The following is a 17,995-nucleotide window of genomic DNA, read 5'->3' on the forward strand; positions in this document are numbered from 1 at the left end:
AGGAGGCCCCTGGTTCCCAATATCTTGCACCGGACAGGACCACCCTCTCCCACTGGGAAGCAGGTGTGGAAGGGCCGTGGACTTGTTGCATACTGGGACCCCGAAGCAGCCTGGCGCAGCTCCTTCCCAGACCCTATGGGCACAGAACCACATGGAAGTTCAGCACTGCCCCACATCCAGGCTGCTGCAACCACAGGTCCCCAGGACAAAGGCAGTACAGAGCACAGGGGACCAGGCGGGAGAGCCCCGGGTTTCCTTCCATCACAGCACCTCAGTTTCCTCATCAGAAGGACATACACAAGTGGGGGAAGGCCGAGGTTTCTTCTAGTGTTTTATGAATGTAGGATTCCACTCTCAGCTTCATTCAACTCATTCATGAGACAGAATACCTGGAATTTTGCTCTGAAGGTCAAGTATATTTCCCTGTGCTTTTTGTGAAAAATGCGTTGGACAAGAAGAGTCAGTTCCCTGTGACCGCACTGATCTTTTATTGCCCTTATACATTGAGAAGACATGGCAGGCCAGAAAGGCCTGTCCCCAACCACCATTTGCTGAGCCTACCACCCGTTTGTCCCAAAGACCTGAGAGCTTCCAGTGGGAGCTCAGTTCAGTCCGTGCTCCGAGCCCCCCAGGCCCGCTCACCTTAATTGCACTGCCCTACTGATGCTTCCACTAGCCCAACCCTAAGATACACACTTGCACACACATATCCAGCAGCAGAAGGCGGCTTGTCCAGCTTCCTTCCAGGCTCCCAGTACATGGGATGGCATCCTGTGGCACCTGTAACACAGGTTCCCTTGTGAATGAGCTGCACCGAAATCTTGCAAAGAGGCACCTGCACCCCCACTTCCTGATGGCTGCCCCTGAACCAAGGGCCAGGGCTCAGCCTCTGACCTGGGTGGTGGTGTCGGGGTGACTTGGAATACATACCTGGCCCTCTCTGGGAGCCAGCCGGATCACTGAGGCACTGTGGGGGAGGAGGAGGCCACGTCACATGTGTTTCTCAGCTCTGAGAGCAAAGCCCAGAAACCAGTACACGTGTTGGACAAGACAGGGTCATTGCTCTCAGTCAGAGCCACCGCATGGCCCAGGCCAGCACAGTCCCAGCTGGTTCCCTGCCTCCACCACCCTGGGCCCTGGCCCTGTGGGCTCCTCACCTCGTACTTCTAGGCGGCACTCACACTGTGCCTCGCCTTGTAAGTTGGTGGCCCTGCAGACATAGACGCCCCCATCAAAGGGGCAGGTCTTTCTGATCTCCAAGGTCAACACTCCCTGCTTGCTGAACATGCGGAAGCGGGCATCTTCTCCCAGGTCCAGGCCATTCTTGAACCAGGAAACCTTGGGCTATAAATCAGGTAACGGGAGGGAGGGAGACCATCTCAGGTTGACAGGAGACCTGGCAGGAACCTGTTTGTATTCTAGGGGTTCCCGCTGGAATCCAAACTATGCCTAAGCAGGGATTGAACAGGGAGCCAATGGAGAGTGCCGAGGCCCTGCTCAGGGAGAGGAGCCCGGCCCTGCGCCCTGGGCAGTAGAAAGCAGGGAAAGGCTGGGGAGAGGACTGATGGAGGTTGGAGCCTCCAAACCCTGCCTCCTGAGTCTGCCTGGACCAGGATCCCAAACTGTCTACCTTGGGGCTACCCCGGACAGCACAGCAGAGGGTAGCATTGTAGCCAGCAATGACTGAGCGGTTCACCAGAGGGCGAGTGAAGCTCGGGGCCTCGGAGAAGTCCAGGGCCTTGTAGTTGGGTGGCTCATATGTGATGCCTGTGGGTGATAAGACTTCGCACCAAGAGTGCCACACCACGCTAGGCCCCATCCCTGCTCCTACCGCCTCCCTGCCCCAGCTCCTCCTGGGGGTGGGAGTAAAGGTACAGCACCTGGTCTGGGGATAAAGACAGGCTCCTTGGTGGTGGCCGCGTTGTCACTGGGTCCCACCGTGTTATGGCTGAAGACCCGGAAGTAGTAGCCGTTGCCAATGATGAGCTCCGAGACGACACAGTGAGTGCGACGGTAATGTTCCAAGACAGTGAACCACTCCTGGGGGTGTGGAGGAAAGGGAGGGTCTCTGGGGGTCAGGCCCTACTCCCTGCCAGGGGCCTCTTTTGGGTACCCCTGGTGTCTGTACCCCAACTGTGGAGGGAACCAGATCAGAGAGGAAGGATGAAAAGCAGACCCATTCTAAGGTCAGGGGAGGAAGCTGGTGCCCGGGTGTGCCCGGCCCTGGGGAGGGTACATATGGGGGGGCCCAGAACCCCAGGCTCACCATGGTCTTCTTGTCAGCTTTCTGTACTGTGTAACCCAAGATCTCTGTGTTACCATCATCTTGGGGTGGCTTCCACTCCAGAACCACATTGAAACCCCATGCCTCAGTGACCCGAATATCCTGGGGAGGGCTTGGCTTGTCTGCAGGAGAGAGACCAGCCGGAACAGACCTCCTGAGACAGCTGGAGTATGAACAGAGGGCCCTGGGAGGCCCCCTCACCCCCGCCAGCCTGGACCTGGCCTGCCACCTTCTGCAGGGTCTCTGGGCATCTCAGAGAGGGGGCCCCAGTGCCACGCACCAACGACCCGCAGGACCAGCGTGGCCTTGTCCTCCATGTTCTCGATCCGCAGCATCACCTCGTAGGTGCCAGAGTGGGCGCGGCGAGCAGCCCGGATGAACAGGATGGTGTCCGTGGGGCTGTTGCGGATGCTCACCTCCTCGCCTGCCAGTGGCTGCCCCTCTTTGGTCCAGGTCACCTGAGGCCGGGGCTTGCCCTGCAAGGAGGGACAGCTCACCCCCAAGTCTGGCACGACTGGGTGGCATCTCAGGGTCTGGTCAGCCCCTGAAACTCCTCTACCCGCTAGGCAAGGACGACACACCAGGGCACAGAGAGGGGGACCAGCCCTACCTGGAAAGGAATGAGGAGGTTCACGGGCTCCCCGACCTTCCTCTGGATGGTCTGGCGCAGGTGCCGGGGCACCTGGAGCCGTGGCCGCTCTGCGGGTGCCAAGTGGGCAGCTCAGCAAGGGAGGGCTCAGCCCTGGGGAGCGCTACAGCTCCTCCCCTCCCGAGGCAGGGCCCAGAAGGCTATGGCTGAGGAAAATGCCCTGCCCTCAGCTCCCCCTATCCCAGCCCCAGATGGTCTACGGAACCCCTGCTTCTATCTCCACCTCACCACACCGCTGTAAGAGGCAGGGATCGGAGAGGGTGAGCAACTTGTTTGAGGTCACGCAGCTAGGAAGTCACAGGCCAGGATGCAAATGTAGACTTTTGGACTCTATCCCTGTCCTGCAGACTGTTTCTGCCCCAGTCTGCTGCCTCTTTCTGCTTTGAGAACCAATCTTTACATGATTGATCCTTTGCTGGGAATAGAGGAATGGGGAGTGGATCCCAGATGGCCCAATGACGCTAAATTATGAACACGGGGACAATACCTACCTGTTGAACTGAGAGGCTCAGAGAACAAAGCTCAAAGGCCTACATTTTCCCTGTCCCAGAACTAGGGGTTGATGCAGAAAAGGCCAGGGAACCCTCTCCGAATGTTTGCCCTGGGCCTGGGGCGTGAATAAAGGCTCAGACTCTCCTGTCCCTCTCTCCAGTAGGGTCTCCCGGGATGTCCCCACTTCCGCCGACCCCAACGGCCAGGATGTCAGCGGCAGGTCTGCCCTGTGACTGTGCAAGGGCCACTCACGCAGTATCTCCTGCACCGTCACGGGCTCCTTGGTGGCGATGGGGGCCCCGGGCCCCGCCATATTGTGCGCCCGCACACGGAAGAGCAGCCGGGCCCCCGTGGGCAGGTCCTTCACCAGCAACGAGGTGCGTTCTGTCAGCCCCTCCAGGGCAGCTACCCACTCCGAGCCTGGCCGGGGAAGCCCATGGGCAGCATCAACATCAAGGGCCCGCCCCACTGCCCGCCCTCCGGTGGCTGTCTGGGGCTTCTGCCGTAAAGAGGGGTCGAACAGGGTGACAGGTGCCGGTCCGAGGGGGGCAATTCAGAGGAGGGTGCTGGGTGAGGGCCCGGGGCTGGGCAGGGGCACTCACAGCCCTCCCGGCAATACTCCACACTGTAGCCATCCAAGCCTCCGGCTCCCACCCGCTCCGGGGGCCGCCACTTGAGGGAGACGGTGGTGGCTGAGACATCCTCCACGGCCAGGTGGGTGGGCTCACTGGGGGGGCCTAGGCAGAGGCGGAGTCAGAGAGGGGTCTGAGTGAGCCTACACCACTGGGGGAAACGGAAGGGCTCTGACCCAGACCCTCAACTGGCCACCGGTCACGCAGGGACACTTGCCCTTAGTCTGGCTTATTCGAGGGCTGTCAGAATTATTTCAGCTCCCACTAAAAGACCTGTCTCTAGATAGGCTTACAAACAAACACAGCAATTACAAAAGAGAGCCTAGGGCTGCCTGGGTGGCTCAGTCGTTAGGCGGTAGACTTCATTTCCGCTCAGGTCACGGTCTCACGTGAGACTGAGCCCCACTTCAGGCCCCACGCTGGGCATGGAGCCTGCTTACGATTCTCTTTCCCTGCCTCTTCTCTCCTTCTCAAAAAAAAAAAAAAAAAAAAAAAAAAAAAAAAAAAAAAAAATAGAGCGCTAAATAGGAATAGATACCCAAAAGAGCACAAACATGCTTAGAAGGAGTCCCTTCTGTCAGACAACACAGGAAATGCTATAAATGTAAGTTAAAGAAAAACTAGCTGAAAACGAGATTTCCTGGCACTGTATGATCGGGCGAGTTGACTAACAGCTAATAGTTGACTGACTGGAAGCCAGTCTCTAAAGAGAGAGGCCTGGACCCTTCTCCCCACAGTCCCCCCCACCCCCACCCCTTGCCTCCATCTCCCCAAGCCGTGCTGGGTCCTTGGGCAGGGGGTGGCTTCTGCCCATGCCACAGACAGCCACCGCCCCCCCCACTCCCACATCCTGGTAGGGACAGCTGTCCTTGAGAGCCTGACACAACTATCAGCATCCCTTCCACCCTCTCGACCCCCATGACTCAGATGAGGAAATGGCGACTTCAGGGCAGTGACCCCAGGTGGCCCTCCTGGGGGTGGTGGAGACAGACCCACGCCTCTTAGACCCCAAGGCGCCCAGTGCCCTCACCCTATCCCATATATGACAAACCCTGCTTGAAGGGAGTGGGGAAGAGGGGACAGTTAACATTTATTGAGCACCTGCTGTATGCCAGATGTTCTGCCTGCGTTATCTCATTTCACCCTAACCTCAGTTCCATGAAGTAGATACTGTCGTTATCCCCATTTTACAGATGTGGAGAGTGAGGCCTGAGAGGCACCAACAGAGTGGTGAGAGGCTCAGCTCCACCCCTACCAGCTAGGTGACCTTGAGCAAGTCTTCTAACTTCTCAGAGCCTCACTTCCTTCCTCTGTGAAATGAAAAGGATTATCCCCGAGGGAGCCTTTTAAAAAGGGCCCGGATGTAAATGCCTAGTGGGGTGGCCGCCCACAGAGCAGCTGCTTCTGACCAGGGAGAGCGTGGGGCAGTGCCAGGCCAGGCAGGCTCACCAATAGGCATGAAGGGCTGGGAGGCAGGGCTGGGCCTGGACATGCCGATGGCATTGACCGCGTAGACTCGCATCTCATACACCACGCCCTCAATCATGCGCCTCGCCTCGTGGCTCAGCTCCCGCAGCAGGTCAAAGTTCAGCCGCATCCACCGGAAGCTCTTCTTCTTCTTGCGCTCCAGGATGTAGCCTGATGAAGGGGAGACGGGAGCTCTGGTCTGGGGCCCAGCCTGCCCCACAACCCCGGCCCTGAGCTCTATCCCCGTGCCCTGCACTCACCCAGGACTGGCTGCCCCCCGTCGTAGGCAGGCGGCTCCCACTGCACGGTGCAGGAGTCCTCACCCACATTGCTGATCTTGGGGGCCGCGGGGGGATCTGGCACATCTGGAGGGATGGACCCACATCAGCCCTGCCCAGGGCCCAGGGCCAAGGCTGCCTGCCCCCACCACCCCACGGATGCTTCCAGAATGCAGTTCTGATCGTGTCACCAGCCTGTGACCAATGCTTTTCATGGCTCCCCACTGCCCACATTCACCCCATGTCCTCATCCCAATCCTCTCCATGGAGCTGAGAGCATGCCCGTGATGTTTGTCATGTGGCTAAACGAGTAAATGGACGGGCCTCCCTGGTGGCCCCAGGCCAGCCAGCCTCACCGATGACCTTGACTGTGAGGTTGACCTGGTCCTCGCCCACGGGGTTCTTCACCGTGACAACGTAGACACCCTCGTCTTCCTTCTCTGCCCCCTCGACAGTGAAGATGCTGCGGTCCTTGGTGGTCTCCACCCGCACCCGGCCCTCGGTCTCACACAGCAGCTGGGGTGGGGGGGGAGGGGAAGTGGGGGAGAAGGGCCAAGTCAGACACCACAGGCTTTGACAGTCCGTGCAATGGCCAGAGATAGGAACAGAACTCCGCACGGGGTCCCGGGAGCAGATGTAGCTTGAGTGGAAACTGCACTCTTGTGAGCACCGAGTCCAGACAGCTTTGTTTAGCGCTCGCCGTGGGCAAAGCACTGGGGCCAGGGGCTTGGGCTCTAGGTCTGGCTTTATCACGGAGCTTTAGGCAATCACCGATTTTCTCTGTGCCTCAGTTTTCTCATCTGCCAAATGGAAATCACATGATCTTACAGAGCTGAGGATCCCGAAAGACCTCAGGTGGGTGGAGGGGTCAACTGTGCCTGGAGGAGGAAGAGCTGACCCGAGTGGTGCCCAGGCAGCTGCTCTGACAGAAAAGTGCCAGGGAAACCCCCTCTCCAGTCGGGAAGAAGTACAAAGTCAAGGTCGGCCCAGGGAGACGGGAGCCTTGGGAACAGGCGGGTTATGAGGGCCTCCCAGCAATGTTCAGGGAACTCGTGCCTGACCGAGGCATGAGGATCCCACGTAGACCATGCCTGGGGCAGGAACACAGCTGGCCAGACGTGGTGGCTTCACGGAGACCTCACCAAAGGGTGGAAACCGTGTAGGCAGAAAATCACGGGAGGCAAACGAGCTGGATCCCACCATCAGCCTCACTCACCTTCTTGTCAAACACCCACTCGTCACTGTCACCTGCATCCTCCCCTGGGGCATCCAGGGATGGCCCTGCTGGGACCTTGTTCTTTTGGGAACAGAGCAGGAGGGAAGCAGGGGGAAGAGGGGCTGACTCAGCCTGGAGGGTATCATCCCTGCCCAGCGGCCCCTCTGGCCCCCCTTTGCCCACCCACATTCTGCTGCCCACCTTGCCCGCCTCCCAGCCAGCTGAGCCTCTGCACTCCCAGTGGGTAGCCAGTTGTAGGGTGTGCACTTGTGGGGTGGGGTGGGGAGCCGATGCCAACACCCATTGGTCCCACGCACCCATTTTACAGATGGGGAAGTGGAGGAGGGATCCACAGTACCTGTGTGAGGGTCTTCTGCCAAATCACAGTGGGAGCAGGGTCCCCAGAGATAGGGACATCCAGGCGTAGTTTGTTCCCGGCCACAACCACAATGGTATCCGGCTTGCGGCCCGGGCAGTCCAGGTGGATCTTGGGAGGTTCTGGGAGGGAGATGGCATAGGTCAGAAAAAGGGGCAGGGGCCCAAGCCCCACGAAAGAGGCGGAAACTGGAAGGAGTCCATGCCCCTGGTGGTTGTTTTTTAATCAATTCGACTGACATGTAATTTCCATTCAAGAAGATGCCAAGATTTGAGCATACGGCTCAATGAGGTGTCACAATTGTATACACCTGTGCAACCACCACCAGGTCAAGATCTAAGACCTTTCCATCCCCCCAGGAAGTTCCAGGGAGGTCTGTAACATCGGGTCGCCTACTGTAGCATTTCTCAGACTGCGCTTAGGAGGAACACCAGTGTCTTGCCAGAAAAAAGAAAAGGAAGTTTCCACGGCCAAATCGATGAGGAGGCCCTGGATTAAACAAAGTTAAGCACATTTCTTCACCACAGGATTTTCCAGAGCCTTTGAGATGCTTCTGAGTCAGCAGGAGGTGGCCCAAGTGTTCCGTGATTCTCAAACTGACTTCACCATGGAACCCTTTTTGTTTCCCCCCTAAATTCTCAGGTTAGTTAACATACAGTGTGGCCTTGGCTTCAGGAGTAGAATCCAGTGGTTCATCACCACTTACATATACCTTTTTTAATGCTTATTTTATTTATTTATTTATTTATTTATTTATTTATTTTTTTGAGAGAGAGAGAGAGAAAGTGCACGTGTGCAAGCGGGGAAGGAACAGAGAAAGTGGGAGACAGAGAATCCAAAGCAGGCCCAGGCTCTGAGCTGTCAGCACGGAGCCTGACACGGGGCTTGAACTCACAAACCACAAGATCATGACCTGAGCCGAAGTCGGACGCTTAACCGATTGAACCACCCAGGTGCCCCTCCAACCATGGAACCCTTTTTAAATTTTTTTTTTAACGTTTATTTATTTTTGAGACAGAGAGAGACAGAGCATGAACAGCGGAGGGGCAGAGAGAGAGGGAGACACAGAATCCGAAACAGGCTCCAGGCTCCGAGCTGTCAGCACAGAGTCCGACACGGGGCTCGAACTCACGGACCGTGAGATCATGACCTGAGCCGAAGTCGGACGCTCAACCGACTGAGCCACCCAGGTGCCCTTCCAACCATGGAACCCTTTTGAAATGGAGTATCCCTATTCAATGAATGAACTTAGTTTGGAAAGCCCTGACCTAGAGCATGCTTCAGCCCGGACTACCCTCCTGAAGTTAGGATAGATACTTGATGTTTAATCTAAAAGAAGGAGGGGTATTTCTAAAAGCAGACAATTAATAACGAAACCTCACATCTTCTCGTCTCATCTTTCCTACACCCCGTGGAGGAGGCACGTCAGGATTCCCACTTCAGAGAATAGGAAACTGAGGTGCATAGAGATTATAATTGGCCCACGGTTCTGACTGACAGAGCTGGGGCTTGGGGCTTGGGGTCCCCACTCCAGCTTCCTTGCTCTTCCCTCTGTGAGTGGAGAGGGACATGGGTGGAGTGGGCATGGGGAGGAGGTCCCGTGACTCACCTTGCCTGGGCACGAAGTCAATCTTGACCTCTGCAAGAGAAGGGAGAGCATGCGGCACGGGGCTGGGCACAGGCAGAGCCCGGCGACGGGGCCCCCACCTGGCCCAGGCGCCCGCTCACCCATGAAATGGAGTTTTGCTGACAGGTTGCAGGCGAAGCCCTCAGGCACAAAGCTGTAGTCCGCCTCGTCGGCAGGCGTGACGTCGTCAATGGTCAGTTTGTGGACTCTGCAGGGATGTGGTGGCTCAGGGGAGCCCACTGGACCACACACCCCAGTCTCGTGGTAGTCAGGGCTCCAGAGGGCCCCTGCCCCGCCTTAGCTCAGTGGGGTGCTGGTATTTTAAATGCTCTCTTTCTCTATTTTTGACTTTCTAGCTCCCTCGCGTGTTTTCAGAGGTAGGCAATGTACAAGTGCCCCTTGGCTGGGCCTTTAGAGACTGATCGGGGGCTGCTGTCACTAATCTCTGTGACCTTGGACCCAGCACGGGCCGGTGCAGATGCTCGAGGCATGAGTAAGAGAGTGGGAGAGAGTGAGGGCCCTTGGCCAGAGCTGGCCTGGCTGCCTCCTGCCCTGCCCTGGCCATGACCTGCGGGGAGGGGGCCGGGGGAACTCCCAGCCTGTCTGTCTCTCTCACTACTTCTCTCTTTCTGTCCTCTGCCTCTGCAGGATTCTCTTCTGTATGCTCCTGTCTCTCCCTCTCTCTCTGTCTCTCTATCTCAGTCTGTGTCCTGTGTCTCTTTGTGTGTCTCTTCCTGTCCCTCTCTGTCTCACTGTCTCTATCTCTCTCTTTCTCTGTCTCTCCCTGTTTTTCCCTGTCTCCCTATGTGTCTCTAGTGTCTGTCTGTCTGTTTCTCCCTCTGTCTCTCTCTCTCTCTGTCTCAGTCTCTGCTCTCCCCATCTGCCTGCCCCCCTTTGCATTGGGGCCCAGCTCTGCACACTCACCGCCCAATGTGGGACACCTTTACGCGGCTGTCAGGCACCAGCTCCTTCCCGTTCTTCAGCCACACGCCCCGCACGTTCTCATCGGACACTTCACACTTGAACACCGCCTGGTCCTTTGCACCCACGGTCAGGTCTGCGATGCTCTGGTACACCTCCAGCTTTTTCTCTGGGGGGCGGAGGGCAGGGCAGAGCCAGTGAGCCGGGGAGGGTGTGTGTGGGTGTGGGCGTGAATCCGTGTGGAGATCACATGGGCATGTGAAAACCCGCGTGTGCACGCGTGAGTGTGATTCATGTGTGCCTACGATGATGGGACAGGGTGCACAAGGAAGCTCAAGTGTGTGTGTAGTGCGGGGCGACACTAACCAGGCCCATCTGGCCCTCCCAGTACTCTCTGAGGTGGCCACCTCGGCACCCCCATTTTACAGATGAGAATGGCGAGGCTCGGTGTGTCAGAGTGACCTGCCCAAGGTCACACAGGCCTCCATCCTGGGTTTGCCTGATTCCCAAACACGGCCGGGGGTGGTGCTGGGGCCGAGGGCGCCCAGGGCCTTGCAGCCTCCTGTGCTCCCCCCCACCCCACCCCCCGGGGCCTCACCCTGAACGATGAGCTCGGCCAGCGCCTGGCCCCCGCTGGTGCGCAGCGCGTAGTGCCCCGCGTCCTCCAGCGTCGCCTCGTTGATGATGAGGTGGTGTCTCTGCCCGTCCTTCTTAAACCGGTATTTGAAGGTCTCCTCCCTGGTCAGCTCCACCCCATCCTTCAGCCTGGCCGGTGGGCGGGCAGTAAGTGCCGAGGCCTCCTTTGGGGATGCCCGCAGGCCCCCCAGCCCCGCCTCTGGCACTCACCACTTGACCTGGGCCCCCTCCTCAGACACTTCGCACTCAAACTCCACCCGCTGCCCCACCATCACCAGCTGGTCTTCCAGGGGCCGAGTGATCAGCACGGGGGGCTCTGGCGAGCAAGGAGAACGTAGATGGCCGAGCCCTGTGCACCCTCCCCGCAGGGTCCCAGCCTCCCAGGGGCCCCGGTCCAGGCCCACCTTTGACGAACAGCTCGGTGCTGCACTTCTCCCCGCCCACCACGCACTGGTAGGCCGCGTCATCGGCCAGCGAGCACTGGCTGATGGTCAGCGTGCGCTTGGCACCCACGGACTCGAAGATGTACCTGTGCCGGGGGCCGGGGGCGGGGCATGGATGGACAGCCGTCACTCACCTCGTGTGTCCCAGGTGCCCCGTCCAACCCCCTCCTCCCGTAGAACCGTGCCCCCACTCCCGAGCCTTCCTTCCCGGAGCTGGGCCTTACTTGCTGTGGAGCAGAAGGGGCCACGGGAGCATCCAGGCGGGAGGAAGCGAGACCCGGAGCAAAAGGGCGAGGAACAGAGACAGGCAGAAACAGAAAGATGGGCAATTAGACCCAGGGAGAGGAAAATGCGGAGAGACACGCAGGGCAGAAGCCGCACAGAGACAGAGAACACGGCAGCGGCCGGCCGTGAGAGGCACGGAGAGCAGGCTGGGAGCCTCCCTGCCCCCGCTGCTCCCAGGACTGCACCTGCCCCCCCATCCCCAGCCCCACCGCACCTGCCGCTCATCTGGATCTCCTGTCCATTCTTCAGCCACTTGACCTCGGCGTCGGGGTCGGCCAGCTCCACGGTCAGCCGGATCTTGTGGCCCTTGCTCACCTGGTAGGCGGGCTCCAGCTTCTTCTGAAAGGCTGAGCACCTCCGTCAGCACCCCCACTGCCCTGCCGCCCCTGCTGCCCCAGAAGGCTCACACGCATCGCCGTGGCTGGTGGCCGTGCCACTGGGCCGAGTCCTCCCACCACACTCTGCCTGTGTCCCCCATTTTCTCTATCTCCACTGTGCCTGTCTCTTTATTATCTCTGTTCTACGTGTCTGTCTCCTCTCTCTTTGTCCTTCTGCCTTCCTTGGGGTCCCCTCCACCTGCTCAGCTCAGGGATAGAGTTAGCGGCTCCCAGAGAGACAGAAGCTTGGCCGGAGAGGGAGACAGCAGCCAAAGGGACCTTCTCTCCTTCTTGACTCTGCTTTACAGCACCCCCCAGGCTTCTACTCAGTGAGGAGGGCCCAGCTGTGCTCTGTCCTCTTCTTGTGGTGTCTCTGGTCTAAGCTGACTCTTACCTTTTCGTGTGTGTGTGTGTGCACGCACGTGAGTGTGTACGTGTGCCCCCTCCTCTTGCATGGCAGCAGAGGGCTAACCTGTGCTCTTCTTCTCGTCTCGCTTCATGCCCTTGAGCCTCTTGAGCATGCCGCGCAGGTCGGTGATGCCGTGCTGGAAGGCGATGCGCTCATATTCGGAGGGGGATGCCTGCCGCAGGATCTCCCACACGTCCTCCTCGGCTGGTGCCTCCAGCCTTGGGTCCCTGCGTCCAGCAGAGAGGCCTCAAGGGAATCCCCTCTGGCGGCGGGGGGGGGGGGGGGGGGGGGGGGGGGGGGGGGAGGGGCGGGCAGGACTGTTGCCCCCTGCCCTCCCCTGGGATGGGGCTTCCTGAGGCCCAGAACCCCTCTGGTGGTGCCGCTTGGGCTGGCTTTGGACCTCGAGTTCAGTATGGGGGAGTCCTGGTGGAAGTGGGGGTGACAGGGGCGCAGACTTCATCAGGCACTCACCTTAGGTTCCGGAAACTGCTGCTCCAGGCAGGACAAAAAGGCAGTGGACCATTAGAGGCATGGGCCACCTGCCCACAAAGGCTCCGGGGCCACAGCCCATGGGCCTTCACCCCTCCCTTCTCCCCACGCCCGTGTCCCTCCATTTACACAGCAGGGCCTTCCCCACACAGGGCCTTGTTTGTTTCTCCTGAGCTCTGGCAGGTGAGTATCTGGAGAACCAAAACTCAGAGACGCCCCAGGCAGTGGGGATCCATACTCAGGTCTGTCTGATTCCCAGCCCTGTCTGTCACCAGGGTACAGAGTCCCACCAACATCCTGTTGCCCCCAAACACCGGCCCCCGATGCTTACTCTCTAGGCCGCGGCAGCATCAGCCACAACGCAGGGTCCAGGAGAGAGAGGGAGAGGACACAGAGTCAGCTGGAGGGGCTGGGGGAGAAATCCCTGCAGCTTGGCGCCCCCTCCCAGCTTCTTGTGAGTCCCCAGAGTCTACTGAGGCAAGCTCTCATGGACTCAAGCGTCAGGGGTCGTGGGGGACCCTGGGAGGATGTTAGTTCACAAGATATCATGTCTGCAGAGCCCTCTGACTCTTCCCAACACCAGGATTATCCAATTTTTTTTTAATGCTTATTTATTTTTGAGATACAGAGTGAGACAGAGCACAAGGGGAAGAGGGACAGAGAGAGGAGACACAGAATCCGAAGTAGGCTCCAGGCTCTGAGCCATCAGCACAGAGCCCGATGCAGGGCTCGAACCCACGAACAGTGAGATCATGACCTGAGCCAAAGTCACCACTTTACTGACTGAGCCACCCAGGCACCCCTAGGATTATCCCATTTGACAGACAGGGAAATTGGTTTAGAGAGGTACAGTAACCAGCTCAGGGCCACACAGCCGGAAAACCGCATTGCTGGGATTTGAAATGGGGCCTCACCATCTGCCCAGGAGCTGCTACCCAGGGGCTCACCTCTTCTTCAGCAGCGAGCTGAAATCCAGAGTTCCAGCGTCCTCGTGGCTGTCACTACGGAGAGGGGCCCCAGTAAGGACCTCCCCAACTGGAAGAGGCTTGGGGAGGTGGGGGTGGGGAGAGGTACTGGGAGAGGAAGGGACACTGTCTGGATGGGGGGCTCCATCTCAGACCCCCGAAGTCTGACAAGCATGGGCTGGGAGAGGGGTACCTGATCCGCCGACCACTTCCAGCCAGGCTCCTGTGGGGTTAGAACCAGTTCCTTCAGCTGCCCGGGGGAGCTTGCTGTCCCCCATCACTATCAACTTCAGCTCTGTCCCCCTACAGCCCCTCCCACATCATTCCCAGCCCTGACCCCGAGGGGCTTGATCCCAGCACTGGCCTCCCCGCCGTCCCTGAGAAGAGATGACCACTCACGTGCGGCGGAAAGCTGATCGGAGGTCCAGGTCTCCAGGGCCAACGGCCTCTGCGTTCAGAGAGGGAGATGAGACAAGGAAGGGGCTTCAGAAGCCTGGGGCGAGGTACACCCCAGAAGCCTCGCTCACCCCGGAGTCTCCGAGTATTACAGACCTGCCCATCCATGACCCTTGAGAGCGGGCATCTGCCCCAGGACCCCACATTCTGAGCCTTTCCAGAACTGAGGTACCAGGGAGTTTGGGTAGTTGTTGGTCCCCAGCCCCTTAGCGGTGGCTGATCTCCCACTCAGCTTCCAGCTCACCCTTCACCTGTTCACCTGTGCCAGGAGCCGGGACCATCTCACCATCCAGGTGAGATCTGGACTTGGCTGTCAGACCCCACCCCAACCCTGGGAACCTCCGTGGCTTTCTCTCGTGCCCCTGCATGAGCAGCACTGGGCATGTGGGCAGCGGTTGTCCGGTTGGGACTAGACATCCTCCTTAGTGTTGGGAAATGGAGGCAGACGTGGGGGATGAGACCCATGGGGACCTGATCCCAGGACGCCAGGGCTCCCCTCACCATGGACAGTGAGACTGAAGTTGCAGCTGTCAAATTTGTCCTTGGTGGAAACCTCACAGCGGTAGCCACCTGCAAAATTAGTCTGGGCATCTGTAATGTGCAGCTCAAACAGGTAGACCTGTAGAAGGAAGGTATCAGGGGAGACCAGGGACCGGAAGAGAAGGCCCTTCACTCCTAAAGGAGACTGGGAGTGGCTAATGGCCACCAACATTTTCACCCCTCAGGGTTTAGTTAACCTGTGGGTAAGGGTTTTGTGTAAACAGGAAAAAGAGCCCCTTTTCAAGACACATGACTGCCATCTGCTGGCACAAGGTGGTAATAAAATATAAATCTGTGATGGCTACGAGGCAAATGACCTTCACTTAAGACAAGGCACTTTTGTGCAGTGCACAACCCACACAACTGAACATGTTGGCCCTGCCCTGCCAGAGGAGCCTTTGCCTGGGCCAAGACTGTGGAAGAGTGGGAGGAGCAGAAGCTGGGAGTCAAAGCACAGGTTCTAGGCCTGGCTCTGAGTGACATCAGACCAGCAGCAACAACCTCTCAAGCTTCAGTTTCTTTGTATAATGAAGGGCCCCTTGAGCTCCAATACTCATCCATCCAGAGGGTTCACATCTTCACTGGCTGATGCCACCTGCTCCCATGCTTCATGAGGTCCCTCAGCCTTCCTGGGCCCCCTGCCCCCACAAGTTTTATTATGCCCCCTTAAGACTGTCACGCCCTCCAAGCCCGGCATGTCCCACAGGTCTCCTGGGCCTCCCCATTGTCCCCGGGTGCCCCTGGCTATCCAACCTCCTTCCCAACTTCCCTAGGTCTCGTTTTTGCACCTCCTGTGTGCCTTCAGTCTCAGGGTGACCCCCAGGCTCCCCTGTGCCCCCGGTGCCTCCCAGGGGCTCCCAAGCCCTCTTTCCAGGGGGCCCCTGAACCGTGCCGTGCCCGCAGGCCCCACCTTGCTGGTCCGGTCGTAACTGTTGTGCAGCTGCAGGTGTTGGCCCACCTTGCTGCTCAGGTCCACCCACTTGCCCTTGAACCACTTGACTGTGGGCGGTTTCAGGAGGCTGGCGCCGGCCACGCGGGCTGAGAAGGTGATGCTGCCACCTGCAGGGAAAGGGCGACAGGCTGGGCCTGGGCAGGTGCCCTGCTGTGCGCTGCCCCACCCCACCCCGGGGTGCCGCAGCCCACACTCACCTGCGGTCACCTCGCCATCCTGTGGCCGCATCACGAAGAGGCCGATGGGGTCATCAGAGGCACCAGAGTCATCGGGGGCTGCTGAGCTTGACCCTGTGAGCAGAGGCCTTTGTGACCTGCCTTGGGACACCCCATCCGCTGGCCTTCACCGTCCCTGCACCGCCCTCCCTGCACCGGCTCACCTTTGGGACTTGGGGAGCCTCCTTCCTCCTCAGTGGTCGAGGCCAGTGCTTCTCCGGAGCCTCCAGGAGCCTCAGTAGGGGCAGGAGCAGGGCCCGGCACAGGCTCTGCCTTCTCTAGAAGGGAAAGGGTGGGGGGTCGTGGAGCGGCTTCTAAGCAGAGAGCCCTCCTCTTGCCCCTGGTCCCCCTCAGTCTTTGCAGGCTGGTCACATACTGCAGTGTGTGCATCTGGCCTCCTCACCCTCGCAGACTGCGCGCCCACGCCCTGGTGTGTCGGCCCGAGCGGCTGTGGGCTCCGTTCCTCCCCTCCTTTCCCCAGGGGCTCCCTCCACACCCGCAGCAACCAGGGGCTTCCCTGCCAGCGCACGCAGCCCACCGAGTCCCCATCTGTGAGAAGGCGTCTGGAGGGAGGGCTGCGTGGTGCCTTATCCATCTCAGAACTTTCCCTACTTCCACAATGACTGGAACAGGCCAGGGAGACACATGGGGACACTCAGTGAGGTCTTGCTGCAGGAAAGGGAGGAAGGGAATTCCTGGCAGACGGCTCAGCCAAAGCAAAGGCAAGAAAGTGGAAAGGCTCCTCCTATACCCTGGGTGAGGGAGAGATGGCCAGGCTGCCCCAGAAGCTCAAACCTAGGGAAGGCGGACCAGGGTCTTACCTGCTTCTATGACCTTGAGGTCAAACTTGACCTTGGAGGAGCCAGCGATGACTGCGTAGGGTCCCTGGTCGGCGGGGCCCACGTCCCGCACTGTCAGAGTGTGCCTCGTGCCCTCGGCTGCTAGGCCATACTTGTCACTGGCGCTGATGTCACTGCCCCCCCGCTGCCAGCGCACCTTTACTCCTGACCGCTCTGTCTCGGCCTCGAACACAGCAGGGCTGCTGGCTGCCACTTCCACTGACCTTGGCTTCTTGCTGAAGGCTGAGACTGAGATAGGCCAATGGAGGCTGCAGGAGCCACTGGCTGGCCCAGGCACCCCATCCCTGCATCCCTTCTTCCTAAAGCACTTTAATGCATCACCTCATTTAATGCTTCAGTGGCTCTATGAGACAGATGCAATTATTATGCCCATTTCTCACATGCGGACACTGAGGCTCAGAGAGTTCAAGTGACTTATCCAACATCACACAGCCAGTAGGCAGAAGAGCCAGGGCCGTGGTCCTAACCTCCACACAAGAATTTTGTTAGGTATGTCCTTGGATACCTGACCCTTCCTTCCTGGGGAAGCCCAACTCCCTCTCTCCCCCACCATCTGGGGCCCTTGGCAAGGGGCAGGTACTCTGTCCACTTCAATTGTGGCTAAATTTGTTCTCCAAGGGCCTCAGGCTGAGAATCAGCAACTGAGATAAAGCTGGCCTGGGAGGCGCTGGGGGCTGGGGGGCTGGGTCCCTGCCCTGAATGACCTTGGTAAGGGCACAAGCCAGGACCAGGTCCCTGGCCTGTGACTTTCTCTGCCCTTGGCCCAGGATCAGGGCTTCTCGACCATTCTCTCGCAGAACAGAAGAACTGGCATTTTCACGCCAGGTGTGAGGGCCACAGGAATGCAGGCTCATAAAGCGGAGACTATCACAACTGGAGAGAGCCAACTCAACTCCTCCTTATACAGATAGGGAAACTGAGACCCAGAGAGGGCAAGAGCTTGCCCAAGAGCATTCAGCGAGACTGGCTCAAGTCTAGACTCAACTTGGGCCCCTGCCTGTGGCAGCCTTTTCCCAAAAGGCAAGCCCAGGCCTAATCTTGCTGCAGAAGGAGATGGGATGGGGATAGGGAAGGGATCCTCTTCTCCCGAGACTGGAGTGATGGCCCACTCTGTACCCCCGGACCGGGTTCACCCTCACTCTCATCAGAAGGATGGGAAGGAGAAACCAAGAATCAGAAAAAGACCCAGAAGACAGCCCCCACTCTCAGGAACTCAGGAACTCAGGAACTCACTCAGGAACCCCCCAATTGTAGATGCCCCAGCCCTCCTGGCCCCCCACCCAGCCCCATCCCTAGACCTGCGGCTACCTGGCTTCTTCCCCGGCTCAGGCATCTTGAGAGAGATCACACCAGGATCTGAGCAGTCACAGGCCACCCAAGGAGGATCTGAGCAGGACCCGTCCCCCACACTATATAAGGGGCCCTC

At 58.8% G+C, this 17,995-nt stretch overlaps 1 protein-coding gene across 4 annotated transcripts; it reads right to left on the reverse strand.

Moving 5' to 3' along the window:
- Positions 1 to 467: 467 nt before the first annotated feature.
- MYBPC3 (myosin binding protein C3) lies at positions 468 to 17,955 on the reverse strand. Of its 4 annotated transcripts, none has more exons than XM_045485151.1 (35): positions 17,878 to 17,955; positions 16,531 to 16,797; positions 15,874 to 15,987; positions 15,692 to 15,784; positions 15,453 to 15,601; positions 14,504 to 14,621; positions 13,946 to 13,994; positions 13,740 to 13,769; positions 13,529 to 13,582; positions 12,913 to 12,915; positions 12,564 to 12,581; positions 12,156 to 12,319; positions 11,521 to 11,653; positions 11,246 to 11,248; positions 10,983 to 11,107; positions 10,789 to 10,894; positions 10,541 to 10,707; positions 9,946 to 10,111; positions 9,123 to 9,229; positions 9,004 to 9,033; positions 7,377 to 7,516; positions 7,019 to 7,099; positions 6,159 to 6,318; positions 5,785 to 5,889; positions 5,507 to 5,695; positions 4,028 to 4,162; positions 3,678 to 3,845; positions 2,895 to 2,983; positions 2,565 to 2,760; positions 2,267 to 2,406; positions 1,881 to 2,040; positions 1,631 to 1,767; positions 1,158 to 1,344; positions 931 to 967; positions 468 to 780 (listed from the first exon to the last, which is right to left on the reverse strand). In XM_045485151.1, exons 1-34 carry the CDS (start codon positions 17,900 to 17,902, stop codon positions 957 to 959), a joined length of 3,819 nt encoding a protein of 1,272 aa, XP_045341107.1. In that variant the 5' UTR covers positions 17,903 to 17,955; the 3' UTR covers positions 468 to 780; positions 931 to 956. The 4 variants fall into 4 exon arrangements, with proteins under 4 accessions (XP_045341107.1, XP_045341105.1, XP_045341106.1 ...); XM_045485149.1 differs by having other exon boundaries at positions 2,514 to 2,760; XM_045485150.1 differs by having other exon boundaries at positions 7,019 to 7,102.
- Between the last annotated feature and the right edge of the window lie 40 nt (positions 17,956 to 17,995).

This window comes from Leopardus geoffroyi, chromosome D1 (assembly GCF_018350155.1).
Source record: "Leopardus geoffroyi isolate Oge1 chromosome D1, O.geoffroyi_Oge1_pat1.0, whole genome shotgun sequence".
In the NCBI taxonomy this organism is placed as follows: domain Eukaryota; kingdom Metazoa; phylum Chordata; class Mammalia; order Carnivora; family Felidae; genus Leopardus; species Leopardus geoffroyi.